The sequence below is a fragment of the Sardina pilchardus genome, chromosome 9 (genome assembly GCF_963854185.1).
Source record: "Sardina pilchardus chromosome 9, fSarPil1.1, whole genome shotgun sequence".
Lineage (NCBI taxonomy): Eukaryota > Metazoa > Chordata > Actinopteri > Clupeiformes > Clupeidae > Sardina > Sardina pilchardus.
In genome coordinates, this window is record NC_085002.1 from 34,893,542 (window position 1) to 34,913,572 (window position 20,031).

Below are 20,031 nucleotides of genomic sequence, written 5' to 3' on the forward strand. Positions count from 1 at the left end.
ATAGCCACGGACGGAACTACGATTAAAATATTTAAGCTTTGTAGGCTACTGTATTTCGTAGCGGGCATAGGTATTAACTTTGATATATTAGTAGGCATAGTTCAAGTTGAAAGACCACAGCTGTGGCGCAACTAGTTGGGCGTCTGCTCTGCATGCCAGCGACCCGGGTTCAACTCTTGCGCCGTCATCCTCTCCAGATCCCACCAAAGAAAGGCCAAATTTGCTCCAAAAGTCTATAATTTTGGCCGGAGGCAGTCGTCCTCAATGCACACAGGTGATGAACTGGTTAGACGAGTGTGGGGGAGGGGGAATGATCGCATAAGACAATTGCTCCTCATGAAGCTGTTACAATGGATAGTGTTCTAGCCTAAAGTGCTGTGCCGACATCGGCCGTCTGTAGGCCTAAGCGTCTTTGTCCGAATACGATGGAGACTGAAAGTTGATACTAAAATAAATGGGATGAAGTGGTACAAAAGTAAATGCTTCAACACAAAGTCTATGCCACTGATCAGGGTGAAAGGATATAAAGATATAAAGTGAAAGCCTAAGGCAGCGATTCCCAATTGATTTTTTATTATAACGCACCAACTTCAACATCTTCATCTAGGCCTTAAGCCACACGCTAAAAAGGCAACACGGGTAAAAAGGCCCTCATTTAAGACACGACCACACAACAGCATTATGCTCATTCCCACGCAACATTTCGAATTTATCATTCTGAACGTGAGCTAGATTGAGCGCTATGAAACGTCAAGTCATGCCCTATGCGGGACATTCTAAAACGCTTAACGTGAAAAAGCTTAACGTGGCTTAAGGGCGGAAAACAACGATCAATCATCACCAAATTTCTCATGACCATATATTGTCATGGACACTTAAACCTGTCAAAAAAACTAAACCGTAATCCAACGATTACGCTGGGTTTCCACATGTTGACAACAAGTCATGTTGTACAGAAACACGATAGTAGTTCATTTCAGTGTGCTAGCGATTTAGTTGCTATGTGTTTTCAATAGGTTATAATGGGTCAACAAGCTAACAAGCTTACTCTACCGTTAGAGAGCTTACGTTAACCTACAATAATCTGTGTGTCCTGAACACATTTATGTCGCACATAAACAATAAACCGTATCAAAATAAACCATTCAAAGTGGTCAAGAAACCTTAATTTACATTTAATTTTTCCAGTTACGACCCCCGGGCTGCCGCCATTGTTTTCAGATTTTTTTGTAACTCCCGCCTCTGTGTACAACGCAGGCTTCTGATTTGCTCTGAGCGGTTCAAATTTGCATAAAGTTGGGAGATCGCCAACTTTGATTCGCCCCATGAGGCAAGTTTGCTTCATTTCGCCCTAACGGAGCGAATTTCGCTTCCTTGTTCATTTTCAATGGGCACGAGGCGAAATTTAACTTGTGTGGAAACCCACCGAAGATATCTCACATTTAGGCTACGTTGTCTTCTTCATTGGCGCCTATGGCGAGAAAAAGGCTTTGGTTTAATGTATCTAAACAACGATCAATGTCCACCAAATTATCTGACAAGTTATCTGACATTAAGCATTGTAAAGGCCTATGGCTTACCGTGGAATAAGGTTGGAAAACAACGACCAATGATGACCAAATTTCTCTCTCATATTACCTCTCATAAGCACATAAAACTCTCAAAATATCGAACCCGAACTCCAATAATTATTGACATCTGACATTAAGCGTTTCTGTCTCAGTGACGCCATATTGAAAGGAAAAAGCTAAACGTGGCTTAATGCACCTAAACAACGATCATTGATCACCAAATTTCTCTCTCATATTACTTCTCATAAGCACATCAAACTATCAAAAACTCGGACCCAAACTCCAATTATTATGGACGTTATCTGACATAAGCATAGGCCTATTGCTGCCTATGGCTTAACGTGGAATGTTGGAAAACAACGACCAATGATCACCAAATTTCTCTCTTATATTAGGCCTACTACTCATAAGCACATAAAACTCTCAAAATATCGAATCCAAATTCTAATCATTAATTTTCACGTTAAGCTTTTTCATGTTAAGAGTTTAATTACAATGCCGCACCCTTCGGCATTCCCGATGTGCGGGAAAAAAAGGAGCACTCTCAACCCGTACCATCTGTATCTCCCTCCCTCCGAGGTACAAGATGCTTCTCCCTCCCAAGGTATAGATAAATGAAAAGTGTTTTAGAAAGTAGCCGTGATAGCCTGTAAAATGCGGCGTAAAATCCTGGCTACTATGTTATTGAAACCAGATTAGGTTAGGCTTCGTCTTCGGCTGAAAATGATACGACATACCTGTTAAATCAGGGATGGGGAACCTTTTTGACATCAAGGGCCATATCAGTTTTTATAACGTGTTTCACCACATTTTTTTTATTATTTGTTATGGTTTTATTCTAGTGGGCTGAACGTTTGTAAACAAAACCCCTGTAGGGGTGTCTTGGAGTATCCTCCCCCAGCAGATGTTTTTGTGATTTTCACATGCAAACAAAGCATTCTGGTGCTTTCTGACAAAATAATAAACGCAAAATATTGCCTTACAAAGACGAATTGGGAACTAAGTTTTAACTGAATTTATTTGCCTTGTAGAATTCAGCAAAATGAAAAGTGCAAATACATCAATAAAAATGTTAAATTATACACAAGTTAACATTCTCTCTCATTCTCTCTGTCTGTGAGAAAGTGATATAGAGTTTCCTTACTAATGTTAAGTTGATTATTAACATGTTACTTGAAGCTTTGGCAACAATGACTTTACCACTCATGCCAATAAAGCACTATTTGATTTGATTTGATTTGAGGGGGGGGGGTTCTAAATGGGTGAGTGTGTAACAGCCAGTCAATTGTGATTGGTAACTTCACTCATAAATCTATCTACAGTCAAGTAGGCCTATGCATTCAGACAAATACGATCAAATATCAATATTATAGGCCTACGTGCAATCTTGTGTGTTTTTTCAATGCACACTGAAGGCATGATGCCACCAGGTTTGCAGAGATCTGTGTGTACAATATGCACGCTGAAGGCATGATGCCACTAAAACTATACACATTATGCACACTGAAGGCATGATGCCACCATAGGTTTGCAAAAGATGAAATAAACGCACCTCGGCGAAGTAATCCAATCGGCGACAGTTCTTCGTGAGTAAACTCGCGCTTTGGAACAATTTCACTTTGAAAGGGGCAAGCAGTTCCCCTGTAGTTCAAGGCACTCACAAATTCCCCATTGAGGTTTCAGCATTATGGCGATTAGCTCACACACCACATAACTTCCATGTACAACTTTCTCTCCAAATGAGTGTCTGGTGAAAGCTGCCTGTTTGGCACCAAAATTTCGTGAAGTGCGTTTATTTGATCTCTCCGTAGCCTACCTGCACTTGCAGCTCACTTAGCCTAGCATGTTTTGTACTGTAGTGATACGTTCCAGGATGGTCTTTTTCAATACATCGAGCGAGTCTCCACACAAAAGGCAAACTGGCTTGCCCCTCACTTCAATGAAGAAGTAATTAACCTGGGGATAAACAATTAGTACTTCATTACGAGCAGGCAGTTTTACCTAATTTACTGTAGATGTGACTCCGATTCTAGAAATGGTAACGTTAACCACACTAACTTTGCGTTGAACCAATTGAACCATTGGAGATGTACCCTTAATTTGTGTCCATGACAAATACAGCGATACAGGCCTAACTAAACCTTCTTTTTGACTGTCCATAAACAAAAGGCAACATGAGCCTTTGGCAAAAAAAAACCCAGTCTATAGATTAGCACCTGCGCCTCTCCGATATGTGGGATGGGGAGACTAGCGTATTACCAATATGCTACCAATCAAATGCAATCCCGCAAGCACAACAACGCTACATTGCATTATCTTGATGGTGTAAGAAGGGGGAGTCCAACTCTTCCAAAGACGAAATCAAGTGCTGAAAAAATTGCCTCGCTGTAGGCTAGGAGTCTAAAATTGCCCAAGGTAGACTACTGCATTGCACACCTTTTAACGATGTAGCCAACAGCGAGTTGGTATTGGTCTAAATTTTGCATGCTTTTTATGCGTGTGGTGGCGCTCCTAGTGTAGCCTACTTGCTCGCATGCATCGCATTGGTGTTTTTACCCAGAACTCCTGTTTATTGTATTTGGAACCTTTCCTTAACAACACACTTTAACGCAACCATTCAAAATTATAGGCACTTATGAAGTATAGTTGGTGCAAAAGTCACAAGCACATTCAACTGCAGATTTCGCATTTGCACACTAAAGTCACAAATGTGTAACCGTAAATTTGAAGTTGTACATATTTTTTCATACGTTGTTAACACAAAATAGGGCTACGGGTCCACATTCGTTTTACAGATTCACACATCCGTTTTACAGAGATGGGGCTGAAATACTACATGTAAATTGAGTTGACAGGCATCTATCTATAACGTCTGTCTGTGTGTCACTCTGGGCCAGATGTAGGCCTACTAACGTTTTGCGCCCATTTCAGGCGTAACGTGCGCGTATAAACATGGGGAGGATATGTACAAACAAGCCGCAATGGGGGAAACGCGCAGACTGCCTGCCGTGGGAGCTGAGAATGGCTATTTGCGCTTTTCCGTGTCATGCATATTAATTCCTGGGCGGATCAGCTGAAAATGGGTGTAACGCGCAAGTGCAGGGAAGGAGAGGTGCTAATAGCGATTGATTAAGTATTCCGCCATATGTATGAAAACAGCGCACGTCTATTTTGTGTTGAAAAACTTCCGCCTGCTAAAAGCAGGTGTAATCCAAATTGTGGTTGACTGCTTCTCTTAGAAAAACGTTTAGAGACAGCTGAATCAGTATTCAGAGCATCAGTTTTCTTCATTGTACTATGTCAAAGGCAACCTTAACTTTCGTTTGCCTCTGTAATGTCGTATTGTCTCTTTCACAACATAGCCCTTCTCAATCTGTTAGACTAAGAATTAAGTCATAGCCCTGGTCTACGTGTAGTAAATAGTTCAAGTATTTTTTAAGTGGATTAGTAGAACTACTAGGCCTACTCTGTCTGTCGCTGCTCGTTGACATCTCTTTGTATCATGTATGATCGCTAAACGTTTATTCTTTTTAATGTTGCAATATTCAACTGCGCTTGTGGTTTAGCTTTGCACGCGCAATCGGCGTGTAACAGGGGGCGGGAACGGGCGGTGTTGGACGCAATTAACGTAATGGAGTGACAGCTTAGTAAATTCCACGCAATATAGTAAAGCACAGCGTTAGCATTCTGCGCATACGAAAACTCGGTATTAGCGCTGTCTTACTACATCTGGCCCTCTGTGTCTGTTCCACGCATAACTCTCGAACCACTCATCCGACTGATCTCAAATTTGGTGGGTGTCATCCTAATGGCACGAGTGTGTGCAGTGCCAAATTTCATGTTATATCCTAGAACAAAAAATGCCACATCTACGGGCTCTGCACTAGTCTTGAATTTCCCCTTGGGGATCAATAAAGTATATCTATCTATCTATCTATCTATCTATCTATCTATCTATCATGTTAATTAAAATATTAAAGTGAAGAGTAGGCTTATCTATTTTCTTTTGCTCCGACTGGAAGGCTATTCTAAAATCAAAAGACTATCACTGTGCATGCATATAACGTTAACTTCTGGTCTTGATCACTGCAGAATTGCGGGTCATTCCACTGAATCGGCGCCTTTTCGACTTTACAAATTAAAGCGGCTTGTTCGCTGCCCTGGAAAATCCAATAGCCTAGGCAGAACTTTTGCAAGATGACGATCACAAAAGTCACCAGGCATACCGGTATGTGAGACACTGGCGTAGGTTTAGGGGGGGACGCACGGGACTAGTCCCATTCAATATTTTAAGATGACAAAATTGTCCCCCCCAATATTTCCGCGAACTTAGTTTTGCATTGCGACGGCCAGCACGACAGTAGGCCTACAAGGCACGCCGTGATTTGATTGGCTGAAAACGCTACACGCACGGGACGCGAGAGTGTCAAAGCAGATCAGCAGAGTCTGACTGGCAGACAAACGTGCGTGCGGGTGTTGACGATAACGGTAAGTTACCGAGGCTGTCTGCCAATACATACCCCATAAAGGCCAGAATAAAACATTTTAACATTCCCTTTGCTCTTCAGCACGTATATGTTTGTAGGCTACTTTGTAGATCATCTATGCCACCCAAGAGGGAACATACAAAGCTTTGCACATACAAAGGAGACATAAAGCTTTTTCACAAAGCAAATAACTATAGCCACACAAACTAGCAGTGGTAACGTTAGTGACCAGACTTTCAAATTTAGATTGTACCGTGGAAAATATTATTAACTAGTGATAGTAGGCTATATGTTATTGTTACAGCTAAACCTAGCGTCTGTAATATTTCAACCGGTTAGGAGCATTGATTAGGGGTGTGCAGCACGGATAGTAGCATAGAAGTTGCTTTATCTATCTTGATAGAATGCCAACGTTTCCTTACCAAGTCACCAAGTAGGCTTAATTAGCCTACCTTAAGTTAGAATCTTACAGTCACAATAAACAGTGGATCTGAGACATTTTTGTTTCTAATTCTGTAATGTATTAGTGTGTAGCCCATAGGCTACAATGCAGAGAAATTAAAGGGAGACCACCGAATTCACAGTTTAATGAAGAACTGCCTTTGCATTGCTAGACCAGTTCTGAAAGTACTTCCCTGTGGCAGTACTTTTTGCTAGTATAATGTCCATAATCATTTATTAAAATGTTGTTTGTTCAGCATTACACAGTCTCAGGTATTGATGTATTATGTCTCACAAATTTATAGACATTATTCCTAAACTATGGTCTATCTAACTACTATCAAAAACGAATTACAGTCTTCCCATTAAAAGTTCACTTCTTGGTGTCCCCCCCAAAGCTGAGACCAAACCTACGCCCTTGATGTGAGATCAAGCAATCGTTATTATATTATAGCAAAAAACGGTAGAAAATGGATAACTGTCATATTATTCATAACCACACATAAAACAGCATGATTTCCCCTTGTTGTTCTGTATGATTCCGAAGCATCTATATAGCCTACGAGAGGCGTAGGCTGGTATTGTTTAGAGATCAGCACTGCGTGTGTAGCCTACCTGTGTGTGTGTGTGTGTGCCTTATGACATTTGCTGGCCGTTTTAACTTTGTAAACGTCATTTTTCGACCAGTTTTATATGATTCACTTAGGGGGGAGGGCCTAGGGGGAAAAAATTCAGCCGGGGGGAGGCCCCTGGAAAGAAAAAATTGACCCCCTCCCCCCCACTAAATATCGTACAGTCAAATTGACCCCAAGAACACCAATGTAACAATTGAAAAACTGTTCCAAACACACATCTCGATGAAACAAAAAGTCATGAAATATGAAACTTTGAAATGGGTTGAAACTTTCTGCCACCTGGTGGTTGTTTGGGTACATCTGCGGGAATGCCGCGATAAAACGTCCATTCTCAACCCCTACCCACTGTACGTCCAAAATAGATCATTAGTGATCTCGAGCCACTATGACGTCCAGCTGTACCTTGTTCATTTTGACAGGTAGAAGTGTCATCAAGAAAGGCGGGAAACTAGAGCGATATAAGCGCAACAGACTTTATTTTCGCAGAGAGAACGCATCATACTATAAATACATTCATTACAAAACCATATGACACTGAAATTTGCCCTTTGAAAATTATTTAAAATATATCATGAATGAATGAATGTTGCGTTTGCCAAAGAGAAAGTAATCATCTCCTATATGGCTATCCAAAGCCATCAAATGTGTCAATATAATAGGCTACATTACAGCAAATAGGCTGCACATGTACATGAAAGGTGTTATGTTCTAGATAGTCCATGAATTCAACTCTTCAACTTTCTAATCCACCCCGGATTTTCTGCTGCACGGTGCTATGCCGCCTGAAAAACTTGACTTGACTTGACTCACGACTTGAGACTAGACGTGAGATTTGAGCATAGCCACCGATCACGTTCAAATTGATAAATGCCATTCTTTGTATGGAAACGAGCGTACGACTGTCGTATGCCTGTTTTTGGTTGTACGCACATTTCATAAATGAGGGCCAATAGGTTTAGTTTTTTGCTGATGAACAACAGTGCCAGCATTAATGACTTTTGGTTGAAATTAGAAACATGTCTCACACAGGCAGGCAGGCTGTGGCAGAGAATTTCTAGAGGGGTATTACACTTTACCACTATTTCCACCAATGACATGTTTCACTGCATCATCAACAAAGTTGTTTGAACTACGTTGTTCGAGCGAAAGTAGCAAATTGCAACATATTTTTTTAGATTTTCTAGAAACAGGTAACAACATAGTTGTTTGAGTGCAAATTGCGTTGTACCATGATGGTCATCATTAAGTCACTTGTGCACATTTGTGTGTATGTGTTTTTATATTTACAGTGTTGGGAGTATGGTATTCCTCTGTGCAGAGAGTTGGGCTTCCAATACGAATCGCTGTATGACTATCAGAGCCTTAGCTGGATACGGGTGAGCAGTTTACACATTTGCACACATCTAATCTGCATTATACATATTGATACTCTTACGGTATTTAACAGACTTTTTTGTTCAAAATGACTTCAAAATGATCTCAGATGAAGGAAAAAATCACTTTTCTTGAAGGTATCTACATAAGAGTGACAAGACACTGTCTGAACCTTAACCCTAACCCTAACTTGTTATGACAAAACCGAATGACAAAAACTACATAACATCTTTTAACACTTGGAGGTCCGGGGCCTTTTCAGGCACTTTGAGGCAGTCAGGTATACCTTGAGATTTTTTAGTTTTTCATCCAACTAAAAACATCTATGCAAAAGTGGCACATATGGTTATATTCTAGAGGTCCTCCACAATAATTATATGACAGTAAAGTGGATGTAATTAAATTACTTTTTAAAGCTAAGACTTTTGAAGTTTGAACCTTGAAAACAACGGTGTTGGCTCCATATAAGTAAAAATAACATTCCAAAATGTTATGTAGTTTTACTACCTGTGGACAACGCTGAGTAGGAAGAATGCTGGTGTGAAGATCACTTTTGAATTATGTTTTCTATTGGAGCTGGGCTGCATGGTCCCGAAGATTGAGGAGCATTTTAGTTACTTTTGGTGTGGATATACTTTGGGCCTTGGATTTAATTTGGGGTTCATTCTTTAAACTTAAGCAAGTGACCTGGTACATGGTGCACAGTTGGCTATATAAGAAAATACTGTGAGTAGCCTTGATATATGGAGATCGATTTGTCTCAATATTATTTGTACTCACATGCACCATGATCCACACGAATGATATTATTTGCAAGCGCAAAGACAAAATTTGCAAGCGCAAAGACAAAATGTGTGACTTGTAAATCGGGATTTGCTCAAAGGTGTATTGATTTGTTCAAATGTTTGGAAACTTGCAAGTTAAATCATACCAAATTTGTAAACATATCTCACGAAATCATCAACTAAATTAGCTAATCAACCTCGTAACCATAGTTAGCATTGTTAGCATAGTTAGCATTTTTGCATAACTGTTAAAAATCATTAGCCAGGTTAGCTAATCTGGTAATCAGGTAAGCTAATTCAATTTTAAACAGTCTATCTTCGCACTATCAACTTTCAAAAACTATGAAACCACCATGTCTACCCTAGCAACACCTTAGTAACCATATCTACATGATTTATCTGTACATTTTTGCATTTTCATGCACTCGTAATTTCCTTGGAATTACATTCTCTAGTTAAAAACTATTAAAATTTCCCCATAGACTTAACATTGTGATTATGACATCATAATAGGGCAATTAGAATCTTATGCCAGGTGGCCAGCCCCACCTGCAGCAGCTCTCTCTCTCTCAGGCTTTAAGCATACAATCTCTCTAAAGACTACATATCCTGTTAACCTGTTTCCTCTGTCCACAACTGTTTCAAAATAAAAGTCCTCCCTGCAATAATACACTATTAAAGAGACCCTATGCAACTTTCTGCAGAAGACGATCGCTCTTTGTTTACATCTGGAAGTCTTAGACGAAGAATCACGCTTGCAATTTATATATTTAAATATAGCCTATACATGTATAAATATACACACTAAAGCTGTCGGGGAAGCTCTGCAGAGAAAATGCAAGCATAAAACGAGCGAAAACGAACAACGAAACCGAAACCAGAGATGAAATCGCCAATCCTGCATAGTTCCTCTTTAAATCATTTAACCATTATAACTACTCAACTATTTAACCGTTCAACCACTCCAACTGTCAGTAATCTTCAACTATGCCTCCAGTCAACTAAATGAAACCTCCATGTACCTAGCAACCAACATAGCAACCATTGAAATTAAGCGTTTATAACCGTTTCCATAGCAACCAACATGATTATACTGCAGTAACTTCTTGTTTCCTGATAGTGGCCACCATGGATACCCTAGCAACAAATGTTTCAAAATAAAAGTCCTCAATAGCAAGTTAGCTAGTTAGCATTTTTAGCTTAAGTGCTAGAAATCATCAACTAAGTTAGCTAATCAACCTGGTAAGCATTGTTAATAAAGTTAGCATTGCTAACATAATTAGCATTTTAACCATAACTGCTAGAAATCATTAGCTAAGTTAGCTAATCAACCTGGTTAGCACTGTTAGCATAGTTAACATTTTTACATAACTGCAAGAAATCAGTAGCTAAGTTAACCAATCAATCTGGTTATCATTGTTACCATAGTTAACATCATGAATAGAAATCATCAGTTAAGTTAGAACTGGAATGTCTAAGCTTTAAACTGTCTTTTAAACTGTCTACCTTCACACTATCAACTTTCTTTAAGCTATGCAATCACCATGTTTACCCTAGATACTCATTAGTAACCATATCTACATGTACATTGTCTATCAATACATTTTTGCATTTTCATGCACTGGTAATTCCTTGGAATTGCATTTCTAGTTATTACAGTGCATGAAAATGCACTGTACTGTTCTTCCTAGGTTTCTTATTATTCCAACTTCTTCTAACGCTCGCAATTCAGCTTGAACCGTTTAACGTAGAAACTTGATTCAAACTTTGTTACGTAGGTCTTACTAAGGAGACCTGTGCAATATATTTTTCAGCTTTGTAACTTTTATACTTTTTAAACTGTAAATTAAAAACTATTAAACATTTCCCCATAGACTTAACATTGCTCATTATGACATCACGGCAGCAATTAGAATGTTACGCCAGGTGGCCAGTCCAGGTGCAGCAGCTCTCTCTCTCTCTCTCTCTCAGGCTTTAAACTGGCTCTCTTGAGACTACATTTTCTGTTCCCCTGTATCAACGGTATCAACATAAGTCTTCCTAATTCCATCCAACTTTCTATCCATTCATCTTCTTCAAACCATTCACTCATCCACCCATTCTAAACAGTCTGCCTATCAACATCAATTAGACGATCTACATTCAACTTTGAAACAATCTACTCTGTCTCAGGCCTGGCTCTCTTAAGACTAGCCAGTTAAATTGATTACACCTGTATCTGTATCCACTACTCTCTCAGTAGAGAGCTGTGTCTCTCCATTCTACAAGAATATAAGGCACATTCCATCCAACTTTCTATCCATTCATCTTCTTCAGACCATTCACTCATCCACCCATTAAACTGTTTATCAACATCCATTAAACTCTCTGTCTATCAACATTAATTAGACTAGCTACATTCAACTTTTAAATGATTTACTCTGTCTCAGGCTTTAAGCGTACACTCTGGGTCTCTTAAGACTAGCCAGTTAAATTGATTACACCTGTATCAACAACTCTCAGAGAGCTGTATCAGTGTCTCTCTTAACAAGAATATAAGGCACATTCCATCCAACCTTCTATCCATTCATCTTCTTCAGACCATTCACTCATCCACCCATTAAACTGTCAATCAATATCTATTAAACAATCTGCCTATCAACATCCATTAAACATTCTATCTATCAACATTAATTAGACTATCTACATACAACTTTTAAAGTATTTACTGTGGGTGCCTCTCAAGCAGCGTTTATATGCCCTCCCTCGCTCCTCGATCCTCAATGATCTACATAAAGAAAGATCAGTGAGGATCGAGGAGCGAGAGAGGACGCGTAAACACTGTATGAGAGGCACCTTCTGTCTCAGGCTTTAAGCATACAATCTCATTAAGACTACAGATCCTGTTTCACTACTTCCTTTGTCCACAACTGTTTCAAAATAAAGGTCCTCACTGCAATAATACACTATTAAATCATTTAACCATTGTAACTACTCAACTATTTAACTGTTCAACCATTCCAACTGTCAGTTATCAACTAGAACTATGCCTCCAGTCAACTACACGAAAACTCCATGTACCTAGCAACCAATATATCAACCATTAAAATTAAGTGTTTATGACCGTTTCCATAGCAACCAACATGATTATACTGCAGTAACTTCTTGTTTCCTGATAGTGGCCACCATGGATACCCTAGCAACAAATGTTTCAAAATAAAAGTCCTCACTAGCAAGTTAGCATGGTTAGCATAGTTAACATAGTTAGCATTTTTAGCATAACTGCAAAAAACATCAACTAAGTTAGCTAATCAACCTGGTTAGCATTGTTAGCAATTTTAGCATTGTTAGCATAGTTAGCATTTTTAGCATTATTGCTAGAAATCATCAGTTAAGTTAGCTAATCAACCTGGTTAGCATTGTTAGTTTAAGTTAGCATTGTTACCATAGTTAGCATTGCTAGCATACTTAGCATGTTTAGCATAACTGCTAGAAATCATTAGCTAAGTTAGCTAATCAACCTGGTTAACACTGTGAGCATAGTTAGCATAGTTAACATTTTTACCATTACTGCATGAAATCAGTAGCTAAGTTAACCAATCAACCTGGTTATCATTGTTACCATAGTTAACATTTTAACATGAATAGTAATCATTAGTTAAGTTAGAACTGGGAATGTTTCAGCTTTAAACTGTCTACCTTCACACTATCAACTCTCTGTAAACTATGCAACCACCATGTTTACCCTAGCTACACCTTAGTAACCATATCTACATTATCTATCAATTTTTGCATTTTCATGCACTGGTAATTCCTTGGAATTGCATTTCTAGTTATTCTTTTTCTTCTAACGCTCGCAATTCAGCTTGAACCGTTTAACGTAGAAACTTCATTCAAACTTTGCTACGTAGGTCTTACTAAGGAGACCTGTGCAATATATTTTTCAACTTTGTAACTTTTATACTTTTTAAACTGAAAATTAAAAACTATTAAACATTTCCCCATAGACTTAACATTGCTCATTATGACATCACGGCAGCAATTAGAATGTTACGCCAGGTGGCCAGTCCAGGTGCAGCAGCTCTCTCTCTCTCTCTCTCTCAGGCTTTAAACGGGCTCTCTTGAGACTACATTTTCTGTTCCCCTGTATCAACGGTATCAACATAAGTCTTCCTAATTCCATCCAACTTTCTATCCATTCATCTTCTTCAAACCATTCACTCATCCACCCATTCTAAACAGTCTGCCTATCAACATCAATTAGACGATCTACATTCAACTTTGAAACAATCTACTCTGTCTCAGGCCTGGCTCTCTTAAGAGTAGCCAGTTAAATTGATTACACCTGTATCTGCATCCACTACTCTCTCAGTAGAGAGCTGTGTCTCTCCATTCTACAAGAATATAAGGCACATTCCATCCAACTTTCTATCCATTCATCTTCTTCAGACCATTCACTCATCCACCCATTAAACTGTTTATCAACATCCATTAAACTCTCTGTCTATCAACATTAATAAGACGATCTACATTCAACTTTTAAACAATCTACTCTGTCTCAGGCTTTAAGCACACTCTGGCTCTCTTAAGACTAGCCAGTTAAATTGATTACACCTGTATCAACTACTCTCAGAGAGCTGTATCAGTGTCTCTCTTAACAAGAATATAAGGCACATTCCATCCAACCTTCTATCCATTCATCTTCTTCAGACCATTCACTCATCCACCCATTAAACTGTCAATCAATATCTATTAAAAAATCTGCCTATCAACATCCATTAAACATTCTGGGGCCGGTTGCACCAACATGTTTACGCCCGGTCTTAAGCTACGCCGGTCCTAACTCAGCGTTCTAAGTCCAACCTGATAGATACGCCAGTTGCACCATCAAGGCTTAGGCCTTCTTTTCGCTAAGACCGGGCGTAAATCTTACGCCTACTCAGTAGTAGGCGTAAGTTCTTAAGACCAACATTTTAGCACTTCTCACAGTCGTTTCTAAAGCGCAAACTACATTGTTATTAATCCCATGCTCGCTTGTTGGCCAGCTAGCACTCGTTTTAGGTTGACACTGCACTACGCCAGCCTGGCAATCATTCAGGGGCTTTCGGTATCATTCACGAATTAAAAACCTTTATTAACAGCTTTGTACATTCCTAATAGCATAACCATACACTTGGAAACATTTCAAAGATGCATATTAGCCCGCCCTACAATTACGTTTAGTGCATAAAAATAAACCGTGTAAGCTAACGTTACATTTGTTAGATAATTGCCTGTTACGGCATTCCTAGCACAACGTGGCTGGTTGGCTGACGTTATTCCGTATTCCATAACATAATTTACATAACATGCAAACTTTTTACCTGCATTTTACAGTGCAGATAACTCTTCTACCAGTTAGTGTTGTTCTGCCACAGCCTATTGGTAGCCTTAATCTCTGAAAAGATAATGCTATAATGCGTCTCCTTTGCTTATTCTATATCAAGACATAATGAGAAGGAACTAGGCTACAGTAATTGTTAAGTTATTTATTTAGCTATTTAAATAGGTGCCACTTCCACGCATTAGGCTACATGTCATTCACTTTAACCGCTGTTTCCTCCGAACGGGGGACGTGATTGACAGAGAATCTTTAAAACAGGCAAGTTGTCATTGTTCCGTAGGCATTCACATGGACGCGCATCGCTAAAACCGGGCGTAGTTAAGACCAGGCGTAAGTTCTGCTGGTGCAACCGACTTTAGTTGAATTCTAAAGACTGGTCCTAACAAAGACCAACTTAGCAGTTAGGACCAGACTTAGTAAAGACCAGTTGGTGCAACCGGCCCCTGTGTATCAACATTATTTAGACTATCTACATACAACTTTTAAAGTATTTACTGTGGGTGCCTCTCAAGCAGCGTTTATATGCCCTCCCTCGCTCCTCGATCCTCAATGATCTACATAAAGAAAGATCAGTGAGGATCGAGGAGCGAGAGAGGACGCGTAAACACTATATGAGAGGCACCTTCTGTCTCAGGCTTTAAGCATACAATCTCATTAAGACTACAGATCCTGTTTCACTACTTCCTCTGTCCACAACTGTTTCAAAATAAAGGTCCTCACTGCAATAATACACTATTAAATCATTTAACCATTGTAACTACTCAACTATTTAACTGTTCAACCATTCCAACTGTCAGTTATCAACTATGCCTCCAGTCAACTACACGAAAACTCCATGTACCTAGCAACCAACATATCAACCATTGAAATTAAGCGTTTATGACCGTTTCCATAGCAACCAACATGATTATACTGCAGTAACTTCTTGTTTCCTGATAGTGGCCACCATGGATACCCTAGCAACAAACGTTTCAAAATAAAAGTCCTCACTAGCAAGTTAGCATGGTTAGCATAGTTAACATAGTTAGCATAGTTAGCATTTTTAGCATAACTGCAAAAAACATCAACTAAGTTAGCTAATCAACCTGGTTAGCATTGTTAGCAATTCTAGCATTGTTAGCATAGTTAGCATTTTTAACATTATTGCTAGAAATCATCAGTTAAGTTAGCTAATCAACCTGGTTAGCATTGTTAGTTTAAGTTAGCATTGTTACCATAGTTAGCATTGCTAGCATAGTTAGCATTTTTAGCATAACTGCTAGAAATCATTAGCTAAGTTAGCTAATCAACCTGGTTAGCACTGTGAGCATAGTTAGCATAGTTAAAATTTGTACCATTACTGCATGAAATCAGTAGCTAAGTTAACCAATCAACCTGGTTATCATTGTTACCATAGTTAACATTTTAACATGAATAGTAATCATTAGTTAAGTTAGAACTGGAATGTTTCATCTTTAAACTGTCTACCTTCACACTATCAACTCTCTGTAAACTATGCAACCACCATGTTTACGCTAGCTACACCTTAGTAACCATATCTACATTATCTATCTATTTTTGCATTTTCATGCACTGGTAATTCCTTGGAATTGCATTTCTAGTTGTTATTGATCTATTCTTCTGTGTAGCCTAGTTGTCTTTTTAACTATAGGCCTAATACAATGTTTTACACAGTCAGCAACCTTTTTTGCATTTACATGCAATAGTAATTCCTTCCATGGAATTACATTTTCTAGTTATAGTTGGACTTGTGTGTGCTTAAAAGAGAAATACGCCTGCCCTGCCCTAATGAAGAACTAGCCTATTTGGTTAACTTTGAGTGATTTGTTCCCATTTGCAGCCGCTTTCTCAATAGGCACCGAATGGATTCCGTCTAGAATGGTTTAAGAATCATTCAATGATTTACTTTAGCAGATGTCGTTAGTTTGTGTAATTGAATGCTGTAAAATATTGGTTTTATATAAGGGCTGCGTAGATTTTCAGAAGACACAGACAATCCAACTGTTATTTCAGATTTAGCGCTGCTGCAGATGTAACGCACGCAGCTCACTTGATCACGCAGTAGAATTGATCATTGCAGACTTTGTTGATGCACATAAACTGTGTACTTTTGCCCTAATAATGCTACAAATAATATAGAAACTAGAAAAGCACTCAGAGAGCGCAGCTTCCTCCGCCTGTAGCCTATTGTTCTTCCTGGGTTGTCATACATTTGAACCTAAACTATTCAGATCGCCACCATACCATGCCATTACACCACTAACCGAAAAACATAAACGGCTTCAGAATCCCGACGGTGTTACGAATCACTCCCAAAATCTAATAGTTTCTTCCTTGAATCATTTCTGACATTCCCTGAAAATTTCATCGAAATCTATCCATCATTTTTTGAGTTATCTTGCTAACAAACTGACAAACAGACAGACAGACAAACAAACGCCGGTCCCCGATGAAAACATAACCTCCTTGGCGGAGGCAAATATCAATTTGGGAATTGGGAACGCATATTTGAATGATAGCGATACATTACAGGGGCTAAAAACAAAGAAACATTTGGGTCATCATTTCCCGGGATCTGATTCATTCATCTCATTTTCGGGAAAAATATTAAAGGGATAGTTCGGGTTTTAAGACACGAAGTTATATGGGTTCCCCGTCAGCAACGTTGTGCATCAGCACTGACTTACCCCGCAACAGCGTCCTGTGAGCCGAGATCCAGCCGGTTTTTGATGGTGAAGAAAGTAGTCCGGCAAGTTTCTGGGGTCACGAAAGTAAAGTGTTTTTCTTCTCAAAACCATATGCGTTCAAAAGAGTGATATATTTGCACCACAAAAACGTTGTCCAGGAAAAATTCAAACCTCGTTATCACTTACTTATTTTTCGCGATTCCTATCACTGCGCGCTACTGACAGCCAGTGTTGGTCAAGTTACTTGGAAAAAGTAATTAGTTACTGATTACTGATTACTTGTCCAAGAAAGTAATCCCGTTACTTTACTGATTACTTTTCCCCAAAAGTAATTAGTTACTTTACAATTACTTTACTTAGTTACTTTTCAAAAACACACTAACTAAGCTACACAACCTGCATGCTATAAAGCAATACACCTTTCAGCCTAATTTTATTCTTTCTGCATATTCCAAATAGAATCAAATGCAGTGTTGTGCATAAACGTGTTCTGTGAACTATGAACTGCATGCAACACATTTGTAAATAAAGAACGTGAATTCGTTCAGATTATGTGAAATGAACAATGAGCGTCACTGCTGAGTTTCAATTAAACGTTGCGCAGTTAACCTGCATGCCACGCTCCAATCTTTCATCGATGCTGCGGATGTAACAGAATACATGCTGCATTGTTGCAACAATATTCGGAACGGGTGCGCTGTCGGTGGTAAAATAAAAACAGTAAGTCCTGTGACAGCGGCCGCATTCTACGCCACCCCTCACTCAAACATACATAGATTCTGTAGCCTATAATTAACCGAAGAGTCGGACCTCCGTCTGGCAAACCTCATAGGCTACCGCAGGGGTTATGTCTGAAAGCGACTACAGAGAACGCAGATGATACAGGCTCTATTATTTACGGACATTTTGCTCATTGTCTCGCAAAGACTCCGACGGTAGGCTACAAACTTAATTATGTCCACCGAAAACAAGTTTGAACGTCAACGACCCCAATTTCGAATTTGAAAAGACATTTGAGTTGAAGCATCAGTCGAGAGTGAAAGCATAAGTCATCGAATGAAATGAAAGTAGAAAGAACAATAAAAGTGAAGTAAAGATAAGCAAAAGAAGTCCAAGTCCCGAACTGTTACGTTAGGAATATAACTAACAGGTGTAAACAATGAAGACACGAGGTTGATGCATAAGTTGTCTTTACTGTAGTAACCCCGGAAACTCTCGAGCGCCCCCAACAGGGGTCAGTACACACATGTAAACCCTGTTTACAGAACACCTCCTTCTTTTAGTGAGAACTTCATTTACATTCAAATCTTTATGGAGGAAGATATCATTTTCAATCCTCATTGCAAAACTAAACAAAATCATGTCCATAATCATTGCATAACTAAACACAATGTCTCATTGCAAAATTAAACTAAATTCACCCCACACTTCACAGAACATGTGCAGAATCACCATTTCCCCCCATTTTTTCTTTTTTTTTATAAGTTCATACGCTCTGGTGGGCGTGATGCTCGGCCTGATGAGGTCACATAAGGTCTGTCCTTCGAAACAGGCTGTTTGTAGACTGGCATGTCCTGAGTAGTGTGCCTGTGTGTATCAGCTGGACCCGTCTCAGTGGTTGTGACAGGTATGTTGTGTGTTACCTGAGGTTGAGGGCTGTGTACTGTGCGCAAGTGTGCGCGATTTCTCCGAACCTGGCCTTCCTCTGTGTGTATTATGTAGGACCTAGGCGTTGGAGCCTGTTGAACAACAGTTCCTTGGGTCTTCTCTCGAGGTAACCAGACACTTTGGCCAGGCTGTAGGGCTGTAAGAGGCCGGGCCCGATGACGACGATTGTAAATACGCTGTTGTCTCTCCTTTGCCCGTGTCTCCACCTTTCTGACTCCTCTAATGTTTGGCCAGCGCGGGTTGAGGTGTACTGAAACCTGCGGTATAGTGGTGCGTAGTTGTCTCCCCATTAGGAGTTGGGCTGGGGAATAGCCATTTTCCAGAGGCGTGGCCCTGTATGTCAACAGGGCCTTGGTTTTCTCGCTTCCACCTTTCCACAGTCCTTTTACCGTAGCCACAGCCCGTTCCGCCTCCCCATTGGCTTGTGGGTATCTTGGGCTGCTGGTAATATGTGTGAATCCATATTCTTTGGCAAAGTCTTTGAAAAGTGTGCAGTTGTACTGTGGTCCATTGTCCGACACAACTGTCTGTGGAATTCCATGTCTGCTGAAGGTGTCTTTCAAGGCTGCGATCACCGTATTGGCAGAGGCAACATTGAGTTGAGCTACCTCAATGTAGCGTGAAAAATAGTCAACTATTAGGAGATAAATCTTTTTCTCCCAAAAGAATAAATCTGACCCGACCCGCTGCCAGGGTCTGTTCTGTACAGGGGTGGTCATCAGGGGCTCTCTGTGCTCTGCCCTGTGTTGAGAACAGATGTCACAATTCTCTACCAGTTGGCTGATTTGTACCGACAAGCCCGGCCACCAAACTGACTGGCGGGCCCGTGCACGGCACTTTACGATACCTTGATGTCCACTGTGTAGATCTTTGAGAACTTGCTGTCTGTTGCAGCGTGGAATGACGATCCTATGGCCCCTGAGCAATAACCCTCCAGCCAGTGTTAGGCTTTCTCTTTCTGGCCAATAGGGCCCCAGCTCTGGTGGGAGGGCATATTTCTGAGGCCACTCTGTCAAGCAGT

At 39.9% G+C, this 20,031-nt stretch overlaps 1 protein-coding gene across 1 annotated transcript in view; it reads left to right on the forward strand.

The window, feature by feature from the left end:
• Positions 1-20,031, forward strand: part of dock3 (dedicator of cytokinesis 3) — a 597,933-nt gene that overhangs the window by 403,034 nt on the left and 174,868 nt on the right. The window contains exon 39 of the mRNA XM_062544851.1: positions 8,424-8,510. Within this exon, the coding sequence (XP_062400835.1) occupies positions 8,424-8,510 (87 nt within the window). The remainder of the gene's footprint in view (positions 1-8,423; positions 8,511-20,031) is intronic.